Source organism: Gopherus flavomarginatus, chromosome 25, assembly GCF_025201925.1.
Source record: "Gopherus flavomarginatus isolate rGopFla2 chromosome 25, rGopFla2.mat.asm, whole genome shotgun sequence".
In the NCBI taxonomy this organism is placed as follows: domain Eukaryota; kingdom Metazoa; phylum Chordata; order Testudines; family Testudinidae; genus Gopherus; species Gopherus flavomarginatus.
In genome coordinates this window covers 553,429-570,595 of record NC_066641.1, presented here as the reverse complement: position 1 = coordinate 570,595, position 17,167 = coordinate 553,429, and the positions used below count along the sequence as shown (strand labels likewise).

The 17,167-nt window shown below is 48.1% G+C and overlaps 1 protein-coding gene across 1 annotated transcript in view; it reads right to left on the bottom strand.

Moving 5' to 3' along the window:
• Positions 1-1,327: 1,327 nt before the first annotated feature.
• Positions 1,328-17,167, bottom strand: part of LOC127040772 (vasoactive intestinal polypeptide receptor 1-like) — a 66,448-nt gene continuing 50,608 nt past the window's right edge. The window contains exons 10-13 of the mRNA XM_050935356.1: positions 16,998-17,089; positions 5,039-5,168; positions 2,205-2,246; positions 1,328-1,637 (exon numbers count right to left, since the gene is read on the bottom strand). Of these exons, the coding sequence (XP_050791313.1) occupies positions 1,545-1,637; positions 2,205-2,246; positions 5,039-5,168; positions 16,998-17,089 (357 nt within the window). The 3' untranslated portion in view covers positions 1,328-1,544. The remainder of the gene's footprint in view (positions 1,638-2,204; positions 2,247-5,038; positions 5,169-16,997; positions 17,090-17,167) is intronic.

Here is a 17,167-nt window from a genome sequence, read left to right as displayed (position 1 = left end):
TTTTAGTAAAATGGATACAAGATAATAAACCTTCTTGTGATTGTCTGTTACTTGCTTATGGCTTCATGTGTTCCTATGAGCTCTAGAGCTAAAACGGGCAGAGAGAGCTCTGCTGAACTGTAGCCGCCAGAGCCGAGCCCTCAATGGTGTAACAGAACAGCACTAAAATTACCTTTAAATAAAAATAAAGGCTACATACACCCTGATGGTGTGGGAAGACTGGTGATGATGATGGCTTGACACATGGCCAGATTTTCAGAGGCATTCAGCACCCAGCGTGCACCCAGTCTATGGTGTTCAGCTCTGGGGAAAGCCCAGTTCCGTGTCTCACCAAATCCTGCTACAGGGCAAAATTCACCCCATGCACAGGGCCTGCATGAAGCCAAGACATCATTAAAAGCCTAAAATTGGGACTGAAGCAGGACCTCACTCTAATGCTGGCTCCTTGCAGAGGAGCGAACCCTGTCCACTCTGATTCCAGCTGCCGAGTGTGGGAATCCTGTCCTGTGGGTGGGGACAGGGCTAGAAGAACCAAAGCCAAAGGGTGAGGTATCAGATGAAGTGTTGGCCAGGGGTAAACAGCAAGGCACGGAGCTGGGGATGTGTGTTGTGCAAGGGCTGGCCTCATCCAAGATCTTCATTACTGAGCTGGGCAGAGGGAGAAAACCACATGCTGATGAATTCGGCAGATGGCACTAAGCCAGGAGGAGCTGTGAGAACCATGGAGAGGAACAAGAATCACAGAAAATAAGATTCAGCTGAAAACATGCAAAGCCACCTGAGAAAAACCTGCCAGGTAACCAGGCTGAAATGCCTTGGGAGTGAATGTAAAGAACAAACACACTACGGCAGCAAAAGAGAGGCCTTCGGGGCAGGTAGCACATCATGGTGCAGGAATACAATTGCCTTTCTCTGTATGGCCCTGGCAGGCCACATCAGGCGATGCCGACATCTGGCCCTGGGCAGGCTGTGCCAGGTGACGCTGCATCCTGTGCAACTAAGGACCAGAAAGATGGAGAAAAACCCTAAGTATTTACACCTGCTAAGGAGACTGGTGGGTTGAATATGTGGGGGTCCATGAGTCACAACAGCTGAGAGCAGGGTGGGGGCCCATGGCAGGGAGGGAAAAGAGTGAGTTAGAGCAGTGCATGGCTTATAACTAGGAGGAAGGCAATGAATGGAGAATACACCCTGACTCTCTAGAAACTTTTCCCAAGTGCAAAATCTTTGCTTGTGGGGCATTTCCCTGAGGGAAAGGGAGGAAGGTCTGTTTCTTGGGACATTGAACACAACACTGGACAAAGCCCTGGAGAACAGAATGCAGAGTACGACCCTGCAGCAATCTCTGGGGAGGGGCTCGAGTGGATCTACAAGGTCTTTTCCCTCAGTCCCCATCTCTGTATGTTTGGCCAAGGAAGCTGAAACAAACTGGGTGGCAAAGTGGAATGCAAGGCACTGCCCTACTCCCCGCTGGGGCTGCTGCTGTGGGGCATGGAGTAGCGGTCAGGCTTTGGGAAGCTGTTTATCACCAGCCCCTTCCCTTCTCAGGCTGTAGAGTCTTGGGTCACCAGGTTGAAGACATTGCTCTCCATGGATGACTGCCATTTGCCCCAGTTCCTCTGGATCTCCGCCTGCACCTGGAACAGCCCAGCAGAGAATCACCTTGGAACAGCGCTGGGAAAAGCTGGGCCTTCCACACTTTGAGCTCCACTTCACCCATAGGAAATGGAGGCCAGTACCTAGACCCCTCCCCCGAGGACTCATTCAGGTTTGGCAAAGGGCTTTGAGAGGGAAGGGTCCACAGGGCTGCAGAGTCTCATATCTACAGGCCAATGAAAGGTGGCTTTTTACATCATCAGCTCAGCTGATTTAGCCTCTCAGCATCAGAAACCCCCTCCCCCAGCACTCAGTTTAACAGCTACAGATGGCAACAGCTGGTTGGGCTGGAGCCTAGGAGGGACGTGGTTCAGACACAATCACTGTGCTAGACACCACACTGGGAAGGTTAATTAGAAAAGGCTCCAGCTCTGCTAAAAGGAACCCTGGGACAATGCAGTGCGTGTGTGTGTGTGTATCCTTGTGTGTATATGTATATGTGCGTGCACTGCATGTATCTGTGTGCATGTGTTCACAAGTGAATTTGTGTGCACATGTGTTTGTGTATGTGTGTGTGCACACGTGTGTGTTGAAGGGAAGTCACTCACCTCCCCATTCAGGAAGCAGTACAGCAGAGCCACCAGGAACCCCTGAAATACAACAGCAGGGAAGAAGTTTCACAAAACAAACATGTTGCTGCATTTCTCCACCCTCCCGGAAAGCCCCAAGACTAGACTCCCAGGAGAGTTGTCTCTGGCCTCACATGCCCAGCTCTGAAACCAGAGGGCAAATGAGCCCAGGACCTGCCTCTGGGAGCCTTTCTGAGACCCTATAAGCTAGATCCATTATTTGAGATTGGAAGTGGGTTTCTGATGATGGACCCATCAGATCTGCCCTAGGACTTTGCCTCCTGCTCTGTTTGTTTGCCTGGAGGGATCTGCTCAGAATACGGCCATCGCCGGAGTGGATAAGGGGGGGCTCTAGGGCCTGCAGACAGGAGTCTCTGGAGGAGAGCGTCCCTGAGGAGTTCAAGGGGGCTGCGCTGGGAGGCAGGTCTTCCCATTTTATCCCAGAACAGAAGGCTGGCTGTGGCCTTTGTCTGGTGGTCTCTGGGTCGTGGGCCACAGTATAGGTACATGCATATTGCTTAATAGGGATGGATCTTTCTCTTTGTTTTGGTCTCCCTGAATTATAATGACACCCTCCCAGTGCTTGATGCCAGGTTGGGGAGGTTCACTGGACAAGGCTCCCTCTACTACGTGGAACCCGGGAGCATTTGTGGAGTTTCTAAGTTGCTGGAAGAAAAGTTAAAGAGTCAAATGTCGGAGGCTCAGAAGATTAGTGCAAGTCTGAATCAGGGCACTAGAAGGTGAGGAGGCCGCAATCAGGCGGCACTTCAGAAAAGATGGGCATTAGGAGCCATAGCTAGACAAGGCCAGAGCAGGGCCGTCGCTTCCATTTAGGCAACCTAGGCAATTGCCTAGGGTGCCAGGATTATTGGGGGGGGGGCATTTTGCCGGGGGGGCGGCAGGTGGCTCTGGTGGACCTGCCACAGGAATGCCTGCGGAGGGTCCGCTGGTCCCGCGGCTCTGGTGGACCTGCCGCAGGCTTTCCTGCAGACGGTCCGCTGGTCCTGCGGCTCCCGTGGACCTCCCTTAGGCACACCTGCGGGAGCTCCACCGGAGCCGCAGGACCAGCAGACCCTCCACAGGAATGCCTGTGGCAGGTCCACCGGAGCCGCGGGAGCAGTGCGCAGGGCGGCGAAATGGCCGTGCATCTAGGGTGCCAAAAACACTGGCGCCAGTCCTGGGCCAGAGAGAAGCTCGGTGATTACATCTGGCCTGGCCTGGTGTTCGTTGTTTTCTATCTTAGGTTTTCCTGTGGCGCCCATCACGTCGCATCTAAGGGCTGGACGAGTACAGTAGATCTCCTCCTCCTGGTTTCAGCCATGGCAGGTAAGTATGAGCCTGCAGGGGTTTCTTGCAGCATCTTCCCAACTAAATTTTGATTTAGTCTAATCTTCTAGGGTAGCTCATTCAACAAATAAACGCCACGGACTGATAGTGCCATGTCTCCAGTTCTTGGATGTGATGCTCTAAACTTGGTTAGCTGTGTTGGCCCAAAGGAATGCAGAGGTCTCAGAGTCCTGGATGCAGAGCTGGTTTCTGATGTAGCTGGGTCCTGATCCACAGAGGGCTTTGGAAATCTATACCAAGGCCTTCTGTGGTCACCAGAAGTGAAATGGGGACCAATGATGGTGCAGGGTGCTGGGGTCCCATTGACCTCGTCCCAGATTGTCAAAGGTATGTAGACTCTCAACATCCATCTGTGCCACTTCTCATGTGCAACACAGGTACCAGCCGAAGTGGGAAAGTCTCCTGCATCTTATTTACCTGGGTATCCTTGTAACAGGGTGCTGGCCAAAAGGCACTGAGGCAGCCCCTGTTAGCTCAGAGCCTGCTAGCTCAGCTCCCAGTAAGGGGAAGAGATTGGAGCTGACAGGTGGTGGCTGATTAAATCCCTAAAGGAGAGACACCTGTGAGCTTGATGAGGGAAGGCCTATAAAGCAGGAAGGAAGTAGGAGGGGAGGAACAGGAAAGTGAGGAGTCAGGGCCTGTTGCTCCCAGCTAGCTGTTAGAGCAGGCTGTTCCCCAAGGGGCTACCTGCCTGATAGCGAACTATATAAAGCTGTATATACGTGGTGGTGGGAAAATACAAGGAAATAAAAGGTCACTGGTTTGAAAGAGTGGTCTCCCGCGAATTAGTGCCGTAGAGCAATGAAGAGCATGTCTACAGTCCTCCATGCAGAGAGAGGGTCCCGATGCTTGGGACAAAGAAGTTGGCAAAGTGGGATGCAAATTTCACCTCTTAGTCTCCTAGCATTGTGGGTAACAAAATGTGGCCGTTTTGTTGATGCTGTTACAAATACTGTGTGTCTGTTTAGCTAAAGAAGGTGGTTGCTGCTGTTTGGGCCTAGCTATTCACAGGAGCCACATGGCTGGTTTGCAGCCCTCACAGCAATGATACATTCTGTTCCTTGGTAAAATAGGGACTATGCCTGAGGTTCTGGGTAATTGCATCGCGGGAGGGAATCAAGTAGTACTGAGCTGGTTACAGTCACACTCTGGCTGTTAGTTTGACATTCAACGAAAGGGTGATGCTCCATTTGCATTAATGGACAGTCAGACGTCTCCTTCGACTGTATTCCCCCCCCCCCCTTATTTTGTAGTTCTCTTTTTTTAAATAAAGAAATAAGAGCCTATTTCCTGCCTCTGTCAACCTGCGGCAGCCCCCTCCCTGCCCTGTTTTGATGTGTGGGCAGTGCTCAGGGTGCAAGGGGCTGCACGTGGGTGGCACAGGGAGAGAGAATCTGGGCCCATGTTCACAGCTGTGGCTTCTATTATTGCCTCTCTCTGTGCCAGCTGCTCCCTCACTCTCATACCTGATAGGAGCCAAGAACCAGTTCAAAATAGAGTCTTGCTTCAACACCAATATGTTCCGGGAAGAGGGCGAATACCACGTAGTGAACCCCGAAGAGGGGGATGAGAAGCAGTGTGGATTTTGCCAGTCTCCTGGGAAGAATCAAAGTGACAGGTTCTGGTTATACAAGAATCGCTGTGTTCACATTGTTAGTGAATTAAAAATGCTCTCCCCTCCCAGGTAATAAAGCTACTGGGAAAGTATTAAAACTGAATAGTGCATCTGGCCTTTCTACATCTGTTTAAGTGACACTACACTAGGTTTGTTGCAGAACAAGTGTCACTTGGGAAGGAGTCAGGAAAAGTGACCCAGTAGTTGGAGCCATGTTGGTTCCAGGATATTAGAGAGTCAAGGTGGGGAAGGTGATATCTTTTATTGGACCAACTTCAGCTGGTGAGACAGACAAGCTTTCAAGTCACACAGAGCTCTTCTTCAGGTCTGGAAAAGGTCCTCAGAGTGTCACAGGTAAATACAAGGTGGAACAGGTTGTTTTGCATAAGAAGTTAATACACTGCAAGGGACCAGTCAAGGTGAAGTGGCCTGTTAACATTCCTCCAGTCACAGGGGGAAAAGGAGAGTGAAAAATGAAATGTTGAGGGGAGGTGGTGTTAGTGTTATAATAAGCCATAAATCCAGTTTCTCTATTTAGTCCATGACTTTTAGTGTCCAGCAGTTATTAATTTAAGCTCCCACACTTTTCTTCTGAAGGTTGTGCAGGTCACCTTTGAGGATTCAGCCTGAGAGGTCATACACAGAGTGATAGCTTTCTGTGAAGTGCTCACCCACAGGTGAAAGGGTGTTTTTGTCTATCATTTTCCTGTGTGAGTTTGTTTGAGAGCATAGTGATTGTCTGCTTTCACCACAGTGGTGTTGCTGGGGCATTTAGTGCCCTGGATGAGGTACACCACATGTGACAGGCATGCGTAGGACCCATGGATCTTGGGGTTTGATCATCGTTGTAGCCATGGGTAGCAGGTTTGTATAATTTTTGGTGGTGCCCAAGTGGAGCTGTCCATCCATAGGCTGGATCGGGGCAACCGCCCTGGGCCCTGCACTTCGGGAGTCCCTGTGTTTCAGGGGGATGGAGGATCGAGGGTGGTCTGGGGAGTTAGCGGGGGGCCTGGTGCTGGCAACAGTGAGCAACCCAGCCCCAGCACGCCCCACTACACCCCACCTCTTTCCATCTGACTCCCACTCCACCCCATACTCCAAGCCCCCACCCCTGAGCAATGCTGGGAACCAGCAGGGGGAAGCAGAGTGGGTTGGGATTGGGTGACTTGCTGCTGCCAGCACCAGGCCCCCCAGCTAACCTCCCAGGCCACCCTGGACCCCGTGTCCCCCTGAAGCACAGGGCACCACCATGTTGCATGATGGACACTTAACAAAATTACCCAACTTAGTGATGGACATTGTGGGGGGAGGGTATTATGTCATTCAATCATTCAACCCATAAAATAGCACACAATTTTCCACACTGAAAAAAAACCCTAGCTAATAAAACAACAACAATAATAAATTCAATTAATATAATTAATGAAAAAAGTGTGTATATGAGATTATTATATGAGAAATGAAAATGAGCTTTGGGATTTTACAAGGCACTTAAATCATTACATTTGGTACCCTGAGTAATGATAACACTTCTTGCAAATCACATAAACAAGGAACCCATGGTCCCCTTCCCTCACCCCATTGCTAAGGCACACAGGTATTGCTGGCTGCCCTAGGGCTGCAGAAAACCCTAGGATCAAAACATATGGAAAGAAGAGGATTCATTTATACAGAGGGCTGAAGGGAACTATCATAGTGCATTAATTAACACTTAATAAATACATCAAAATTGAAATCCATTACAGAGATAAGACCCTGTAATGACAACCTTTACTTCATGAGAAGCTCCAGAGAAAGAAGATGCAGAGGGAGCAATGGGAGGGGCAATCCTAGGGAGACCAAAGGGGCTGGTAGAGGGAGCAGACAGAGAACAAAGGTAGAGGCAGAGTCACTGCAGGGTTGACTCAGTCTTCTGTCTCTCCCTTGTGGGTGGAAACACTGATCACTATCACTATAGGAGGGAACAATAGAATGGAATGCCCAGAAGAATTAATGACTTAAGGACAATTTCCTGAAGGGACCCTTAGCCTTGCAGAGCTTTTCTAATTCCGACATTTACATTTCTACATAGGGTGGTTTGGCCCACAGAAATAAAAATCTGTACATCTTCCATGTGTTTTGGACCAATGGAAAAAAACAGGTACAATTCAAGTGACTTTTAAAATTGCCTTGGAAGCCGAGTTAACAAAATAAACGAGCTTATGAACAACCAGAAAATATACTTCAAGTGAAAAACTATAACTGGACTTCTTTGCAAAGAAATTGTAAATTTTCTTACAGGAAAAGCCACAAACTGTCTGGAATGGAAGAGTAGACTGAATTACTTTCCTCAGTGGAATTAAATCCTATGCACTGCTACAGACTCGGGACCGAATGGCTAGGCAGCAGTTCTGCAGAAAAGGACCTAGGGGTTACAGCGGATGAAAAGCTGGATATAAATCAACAGTGTGCCCTTGTTGCCAAGAAGGCTAATGGCATTTTGGGCTGTATAAGTAGGGGCATTGCAAGCAGATCGAGGAATGTGATCTTTCCTCTTTATTCGACATTGGTGAGGCCTCATCTGGAGTGCTGTGTCCAGTTTTGGGCCCCACACTACAAGAAGGATGTGGAAAAATTGGAAAGAGTCCAGCAGAGGGCAAAAAAATGATTAGGGGTCTGGAGCACTTGACTTATGAGGAGAGGCTGAGGAAACTGGGATTGTTTAGTCTGCAGAAAAGAAGAATGACGGAGGATTTGATAGCTGCTTTCAACTACCTGAAAGGGGGTTCCAAAGAGAATGGATCTAGACTGTTCTCAGTGGTACCAGATGACAGAACAAGGAGTAATGGTCTCAAGTTGCAGTGGAGGAGGTTTAGGTTGGATATTAGGAAACACTATTTCACTAGGAGGGTGGTGAAGCACTGGAATGGGTTACCTAGGGAAGTGGTGGAATCTCCTTCCTTAGAGGTTTTTAAGGTCAGACTTGACAAAGCCCTGGCTGGGATAATTTAGTTGGGGGTTGGTCCTGCTTTGAGCAGGGGATTGGACTAGATGACCTCCTGAGGTCCCTTCCAACCCTGATATTCTATGATTCTAAATACCCAGAGAATTGCTGGGCCTGTGATGATGATGACCAGGGCTTGCTCACTTGTGGCTCCCGCTCCCTGTGCTGTGGAGGCACAGCCAGGCAGGTCTGCATCTGCAAGCAGGCGCCCTGCCTCAGGTGCAGCTCCCATTGGCTGAGGTGGCCAATAGGCTGGGAGCCTCCCAACCAATGGGCTGGGGAGAGGGGGAAGGCAAAGGGGGAGATTGTAGAGAGCAGGGGAGGCAGGGGGAGGGGAGCTGTCTCTGGAGGCACAAAGTGGGGACTCTCTGGAGAGGGGTGACGGGGGCACACAGGCCGGTGGGGATCTTTCAGGGGGGCAGAGGGTTGTGTGAGGCGGGGTGGGGGAGTGATGGATGGAGCCAGCTCCAGCCTGGGTCTACTCTGCAGGGGAAGGAGTGTTGCTATAGGCCTTCCAGGAAACCCCTCTGTACTGTGTATTTTATGCCAGCCCTAGGATGCCCATTGCTACTCCTTTCCCTTGCCCCTGGCTACATCTGTCTGTCCTCGCAACCCCCCAGCTGTGTCTTTGTGTCTGTGTCTGACAGTGACAGACTCCTGGGGCTCTCTCTGCCCAGGGCTGAGAGCCGCTGCCTGTGGCTCCCTGCTGTGGAGGTGGAGCAAGGTAGCTGTGGCCGCTCCCTGCTGCTCTCATTGGCCGGGTCAGCGCTGGGGGGGTGGGGAAGGGAGGACAAAGGCATCATGCAGAGCTGCCCTGGCTTGTGGAGAGGAGGGGGAGCTGCCGCTGAGGTGAAAGTGCTCCACGTTGCTGACCCATGGCACGGGGTCCCCCAAAGCATGGGACCTGGGGCCCAAACATTGGTAGAGCCGGGCCCACCTTCATGAATATTGATGGAGCATGGGCACCAAAGGCCCATATAACTCACGGCCTATGGTCGTAGCAGTGGAGATATGGCCACAGGTTTTGCATCCATTGTTCTGGCTGAGTCTGGTGCTGCTTTGACTTGGTGCGTCCTGGTCTGTGGGGAGCACTAGCAATGCTAGTGCCTGCCACCACCATGTTACCAGGCCCAGTAACTTATCATTATTGTTTCATTTATACAATACCCTAAAGGCACATGGTGCAGAACTGGCAAATCCAATGTGACAGTATCCCTTCCCAGGAAAGCTTGCAATCTAATGGCCCAATTGTGCCATGAGTGAAGTTGGCAGATCTAGGCCTTATATTAAAACACCAACTTGCAGCCAATCAGATTTGTGAGATGGGGGAAAGGAAGTGTGGGTTTTATGATAAAAGATTGTCACAGTCTTAGGGCATGACCTAATAAAGATTTTCAGATATGGGACCACCGCCAACTCATGCCATACTGACTGTGGCAACCATTTTAAACAACATTGTCACAGTCATCAAATAACATTGGTCTACAGTTGGAAATACAAGGGATGGCTTCTTGGTGTTGCCTCAGTGTAACTTTACAATTGGTGTAAGGACACATTTTGTACTAATTTTGATCGTCAACATAGTCTTGACAGAATTTAATCACATTGCTCTTTTTTCTTTCAGATGCTACATTGGTAATATGAAAGCTGCTTGGTGATTGGCTAATATTAACTGTACACAGTAGCAAAAGGCATTAGATTATTACTGGCTATTACTAGTGCTTCAAAACGTGTCAGAAAGATACAAGCTCGTTGGAGAGGCAGGTCCATCAACAGGTACGTCCCATTCCTCTAGCAAGTATGTGCATTGTCAGGAAGACACAAGTGCAGCGTTGATTAAGTCAGTAGAGACTTAAGAGAGCATGTTGGTTATGGCTATCAAATGCTAGCAGAAAATAGCAGCTATTTTCATAAACTGAATGCACTTCCCCTATCCATAGACATATGTAGATTAGATGATGGTGGTATTGAAGTGACATTGAACAAGAACAATGAACATTGGCACAAAACCTGCTACATCAAGTTAAACAGGACCAAATCACGAGGGCTAAGTTAAAAAACAAACTGTGGATCACCCTGACGAACTGCAGAAGAAATACTCAGGTTTAAGTGACCAACACAAAGGACCTCCAGAAAAAGAAGTGTGCTTCGTTTGTCAAATGAATATACCATCAGAAGACCATCATGAAGCTTCTACCCTCGGCCTCGGTAGCCTGCAAGTGTGTACTTCAGCTACAAGATGAGCTCTTGCGTGCAAAACTAAGTGCAGGGGACTTAGAGGCCCAGGAGGCAAAGTACAATGCAAAATGTTTGATGTCTCTCTACAACAAAGTTGGGGAGAAGAAAACTGAGCAAAGAAACACAGTGAAGATGTCACAGAAATTTGCCTTTGCTGAACTGACAACATACATTGAAGAGACAAGACTGAATGAGATGTGTCTCCAGTGTTTAAACAAGCAGATCTCCCTAGGTGCTATACAGATAGACTAGAACACTAGCTGGGTGACACTGGTTGGGTGCATTCACAGCACTAAACCAAAATCCCACATCCCATCGCATATTCCAGATATCCAAGCACACAAAGGATGTGATGCACTCCTTGCCTTCAACCAGGATTATTGGACATGCCCAACAAAAAGCATAATGAGGAAGATTGTGACAGAGAAGCACTTCATCTGTCCCAAACAACAAACATTCAAAGGGACATATTTGAAATGAAAAACACAGTTTACTGGATCATTTGATCCAGGATGCCAAGGGAAGTCTGTGCCTGGTCACTATTGGCAACTATGTCCATTATATTGGATGGTCCAAACATTAAAACTCAGTCCGAACAAGTTTCTATTTGTCAAGCTCCCCCTACTTTGGCACAGCTGGTGCAGTGCAACAGCCCCATCCATTGCCATGAAGGAACAGAAAGTTTGTACCACAACAAAGCTCAAGCAACATATTTTCCAATCTACACTGGTTTGACATTTCATGCACAGACACAAAATATAAGTGAGCTAGTAGATACATTTTTAAACTGGGATTGCCCATCTCCTAGGACAGAGACTGGCTATCTCTACCAGCATGGCAAACCATGCATGCCAGCACTTTGAGGAAGAGAATATAGTCAGTCCTCCAAAGCTTTTGGTGATCTGTTCACTACTGCAGCCAGAGACAGACGACAATCCCAGCTCCACCACAGCAACCAACTCCTTCCACGGAACTGGGATATCACTTTTTCAGCATCCCAATGCTCAGCTGGAGAGAGCTGTCTGGGAAATTCCTGTGACACTGAAGCATCAGTGAAGAATCTTGAATTTCTCACACTTATCCCTCCATTGATTGTGAAGAAAACCAGCATTCCCATCCTTTCTGCAAATGGTGAAGTCAAGATTGACTGCCAACAGGTTACCCAAGCCCTGCAAGAAGAACGCAGGTGGCTTGATCCGGTAAGACAAGCAGCCAGTCTGGAGACCATCAGTGGAAAGCAAGACATTTCCTGGGCAGCTTACCATGCCAAACAGCCAGTGCCAGACTTTGGCTCAGCCATCACTGAGCTTCTTTGCCCCCTTCCAGCTGACTCCAAGCCTGTGGCAATGATCTGTATTGCCATGGATGTGATAAGGAATGCTATTCACCACGTAACCCACACCATGTGCCAGTGTTCACTGTGGATCAGCCCCTTTTCACCACAACCAAGAAGATACTAAGCCTGGCCTGCTGGGGACAATTTCATTATTATGCTGAGTTGTCTTCACCTGGAAATGGCAAGTCTAAAGCTGACTGGAGACTGGATAGAAGACAGCAGATGCACACAAGTCTTTGTTCAGCTCCCAGTGGCCTCCCTTGGAATGGTCAACTCCTTCCTGAAAAGTGTCTCATGTCACACATACTAGGTGTGCCCACCAAGTAGCTACCAGCAAGCTACTTCTTGCTCCAGAATGCACGCATACAGTACACAAGGTCTCGGGGAAGAGGAGTCCCCTGGGAAATGATAAATGGTGTGACAAGTGAAAACAAGAAAATCCAGTGTTCTGCTTCTGGCATACCACACTTCATCTGGAGCTTCTTGTATTGACCTATGTGCTGTCAATCCAACAGGCCAACTTTTCACTACAGACTGAATGCCTGGGAAAGCTCTCACCCTGGTTCTTTGCCTTAGATCATACTAATTATGCTTTTATGGGTGCCTGTTCACTTCCGAGATAGGGGAAACCTTCACGTATCCTGACACAGGTAAAAGGGAAACGGTCAGGTTCCCAAGATACAGCATGTTTTCTCTGCAATCGCACTTGACCAGGCTCATGAGCAAAATAATGCCACAATCAAAGGGGCTGGTGGAGCTGTTGGCCTAACACAAAGTCCAGAAGCCCTCTGGTGCTGGACAATAGCAGGACCAGAGGTGGCCAGGTTGAGAGGAGAATTTGAAGTGGAGAAAGGAGCCCCCTGAAAAGGTCTAACACAAAGCACCATGAGCAGGTGAAAGGTGCCTAGGTTTCTTTTGCATGACATGTCAAGGCACTTGTTGAGGTCATAGAAGAAATGGGCAACCCTTTTTCAGAAGAGAGTGTAGACTTAGTTAAACTGGCCACCAAAGACATTGCAGACCCTGCTGTGATTGCATTATGGAGGTTGAGAAGATCAGGCAGCAGCGGTACACCATGTTTGTAACAGGGATTGCAAGACAAAACAAATCCATCAGAGCCTAGCAAGCGAAATAAAGTACCCTTGTTCAGCAGCCCCCTGCACAGGAGATCTCCAAGACCATATTGCATTTTTCCTCCTTGACAAATGACTGCTTCCCTTCTCTGACTTGTACATATCTTGCCAAACACATGATGGTCACCGGGATATTTCTCTCAGTGTAAGAATCAGGCATGCTCCCTTTCATTGTCTCATATGGGCAAACTACAGCTTGGCAAGCAATCTGACCTGATGGCTATTCTGGAAGGGCTATGTTCAACTGCAAGATAGAGCTCCGGCAGTAGACGCCGTAGTTTTTGATGGGGCAGCTCTTGTGAAGATGTTGAAACCCATTGCTAGTAACATGTTTGATGACAGTGCTATAAATATTTTTATTCCCCACTTTGAGCCACAACTACAGTGTTGCAGGAGGGTGGGATGTTTGCATTGCTCAGTCTCAAGGCCCAGACCAGAAGCAGGAGCAGAAGGGAGTCAAGAGGAGCACCAAGCCTTGCATCCTTCTACCACTAAAACTGGCAAGAGTTTCTGCACATAAATGAAAATAAAAATGAATCTGCTGCTTCCTTGCATAGTCTATTACACAGTTAGCTATAGAAGGCAAAGAGCTAATCACCACGGATGGTCAAGATGTACACCGCAGCCCTACCTGTGATAAGACCAGCCTTTCCTCAGGCAACCATGAGGGAGCAAATAGCAGAATGATGCTGCTGCTGCTGCATTCAGTCAAAGAGGTACTCCAGTTCTCATATGCACAGTTGACACTGATGGCGTAGTGCTTGCTGTCACATATGTGCAAAGACCTCAGATCCCTGCACTGTGGATTGGACTTGTACCTGACCACGAGACAGCTTCTTCACTTGGCCCAAGCAAGTCAAAGGCATTCCCAGCATTTCATGCTGATATGAATTGTGACGCAGCATCTGATTTTGCTGGAAGAGGAAAGAAATCTCCATGGGAGCCCCGACAGGCATCTGTCCCGTTTTCATGAGTTTGTCTGCTGCACCACAGTCTATGGTGGATGGAACGATGTCTCTGCTGCAGTGCCTTGTGGTGTCTCTGCATGACAGGACAAGTGGCACAAATGCTGCTGGTGTGGCCCACAAGAGGCTCTTGAGACAAGGGCAGAGCTATGCAATCCCTCCACTGACCAAACCTGCTCTGGTTCAGCACTGTGGGTGAGCCGCTTACCAAGCAGGACGCCGCTGGGGTCAGACTCCTGAGCAACCCTCCCCCAAGGAATGGAGATGGCCTGGGGGCACTGATGGCGCCCACTGTGGACAACCCTCCCGAAAACACAGGATTATTGTCGTGAACTCCTAAGATGGGGCTGCAAAATGGGGTGCCATCAAGGTGCAAGCATGGCAAGGAAGCCCTGAGCTGGCTGCCCTGAGCCCTTGTGGTGGCGCATGTGATGTTTGAACATACCAAAGACTGTGAAAGAGACTCTCTTATTTTGTTTTAGGCTGCCTATTTACGTACACTGCCTTTTCAACCTTTGAGACACAGCAATATCCTGATATACCAAGATAAATCGGGAATATTGTTATTGGCAAGGAGAAATGTAACTTTCAGTTTGTGAACCGAAACTTGTAAACATTCTGTGTTATTTTTCTATATAATGAATATTTTAGTAAATATTCCCTGGTGACATGCTACGGAGCATGTACTAAAATATCAAGAACTAACGATCTCAAGCCATTGCAATTCATTGCTTTCATTTTCAGGACACCTAAGACAATAAGAGTATAAATTTACAAAAATGAAACTGCACTGAGATGGTTTAATTCCATAAGTGATCAGTGTCAGAAAATAGCAAGTAGGGAAAAATGAATTCTGAATTTAAAATGGCTTCCACAGCCAACATGGCATGAGTTGGTGATGACTCGCTTCTGAAGATCTTTATTAGGTCATGCCCTAAGGTTATGGCAAATTTCATGCTTTTATCAAAAACCCACAATTCTTTTAGAAATCTGATTGGCTTTTGGGCCCCAGTTCAGCAAGACATTTAGCCCATGCCTGTGAAGGAGCTGGCCCATTGGAATCCATGCCTGGGGATGTGAGTTCAAACAGAAGCTGCAAGGAACAGACTGAAGCACTCAGTTTGTTTAATTTACCCAAGAGAAGCTTAAGAGGTGACTTGATGATGGTCTATAGTGAGTTTCTGAAAGTCTAAAGCTCTTGAATCTAGGAGACAAAGGCAGAGCAAGCTCCAGAGGCTAGAAGTTGAAGCTAGACAATTTCAGACCAGACATAAGGTGCAGTTTTCTTAACAGAAGGATAATTAAACATTGGAACAACTTACCCACCCCCTCTCCTTAAGCTTCAGCGCCCGAGCTCCAGCCCCAGCCACAACTTCAAAGCAGCGTCTCTACAGCTATTTTCAGAGCGCTAGTATGAGCCCCGCAAGCCCAAGTCTGTTGACCCAGATCAGGAGGCTTACTCCAAAATGCTGTGTCGATGGACCCATATGGACAATAGGGTCTGAGGCCGAAGGAAGGATGATAGTAACTGCCATTAGGCTGTGTATTTGCTTAACTCAGCTCATGGTGGTTCTGCATTTTTTAAATGGGTTTGACACCATTTCTGTCAAGGGATGAGGAAGGTCAAGTGGGTTCCTGAGGGAGGAGTTTTAAGGAGACACTTGGAGGAAGACAGTGATGAGGAAAATGTACTGTCCCAATATTCTAACTACAGTTTCTTGACACAGCTCTAGCAGAGAGCTCGAGCATGACACCTGGCATGGACATAAGCCATTTTCAGTCCTCTGTGGGGGCTTTCTTTGTTTGGGTTTGCTTTAGCAAAATGATAGCTTACAACTGCTGGAAAATTCTGTATTGAATACAATGTAGAAAATATTATGGCTACAGGTGCCACTTGGGGCCTGCAACTCTCTCATATGAGTAGCTTCATTTCACGTTTTACTTGCATGCATAAAGGATGCAGGATCGGGCCCTTTCAGGCTGATTAGGCCTCAGCTGGAGTATTGTGTCTGGTTCTGGGTGCCACATTTCAGGAAGGAGGTGAACAAATTGGAGAGAGTCCAGAGAAGAGCGGCTAAAATGATTACAAGTCTAGAAAACATGACCTCTGCGGGAAGATTGAAAGAATTGAGTTTGTTTATTCTGGAAATGAGAAGACTGAGAGGGGACATGATAACCATTTTCAAGTACATAAAAGGTTGTTACCAGGAGGAGGGAGAAGAATTGTTGTTCTTAGCCACTGAGGATAGGACAAGAAGCAATGGGCTTAAATTGCAGCAAGGGAGGTTTAGGTCTGACATTAGGAAAAACTTCCTGACTGTCAGGGTGGTTAAGCACTGGAATAAATTGCCTAGGGAGGTTGTGGAATTTCTATCACTGGAGATTTTTAAGAGCTGGTTAAACAAACACCTGTCGGGGATGGTCTAAATAATTCTTAGTCCTGCCATGAGTGCAGGGGACTGGACTAAATGACCTCTTGAGGTCACTTCCAGTCCTATGAGTCTATGATGGTTGGTAATTTAACTATCTAACCTTCATGCGGCATTAGGACAGGTTTTTTAAGACCTTATGGCCCAAAGTTTCTACTATGGCTGAGATCCATGTAGTGCTGGGGATCTATTAGAGGGTCTTGATGAAGCACTGGATTTTATGAGCTGATGAGCACAGACCCCATCACAAAGCCTCCCTCTTTGGATAGCACCTCACTGGAGTTACTGCCACTTAACATTTTCTGTTCTGGTCCTGAATCTGTGATAGTGACTGGGGACAGATATATAAATTGTTGCATCTCCACTGCAGTCAATACTGATACAAGCTAGGGATCTGGCTCTATCTGTATAAGCTCAGTTTCTCTGCAAGCTTTGGAAAGCTCTGATACGGGGTTGGGGTGTCATACAATCACATCCATTATGACACCCCAATCCCATATCAATCACACCCTGAATGGCACCCAAGCATAAAAGCCACTGGCCTGGTGACATGCGAATCCTTGGGAAGGACCCTGGCTGGCCAAGCCAGGCCTAAGCACTATGCAGGGGAAGGGATCATGTTTCCTGGGACCAGGCCATCGACATGGTCACTAAGCCAATTGGTTTTATCCAGCCTGAAGAAGGGGCCCAGACTACTGGGCCAGAGAGTGTTAACACTTGGCTTACATGTACTGCTGCTTGTAGTTTTTGCCAACGTCAGGGGATCGAATCTTCTGCACTAACATTCGGATCACATTCAGGAAGATGAGAAAGTTCATCTTGCAAAAGGAAGAGAAAGTTTGTCTCAGTCTCGAAATAGAACTGACCACCCAATGACATTCCCGAACCCGCAGGCC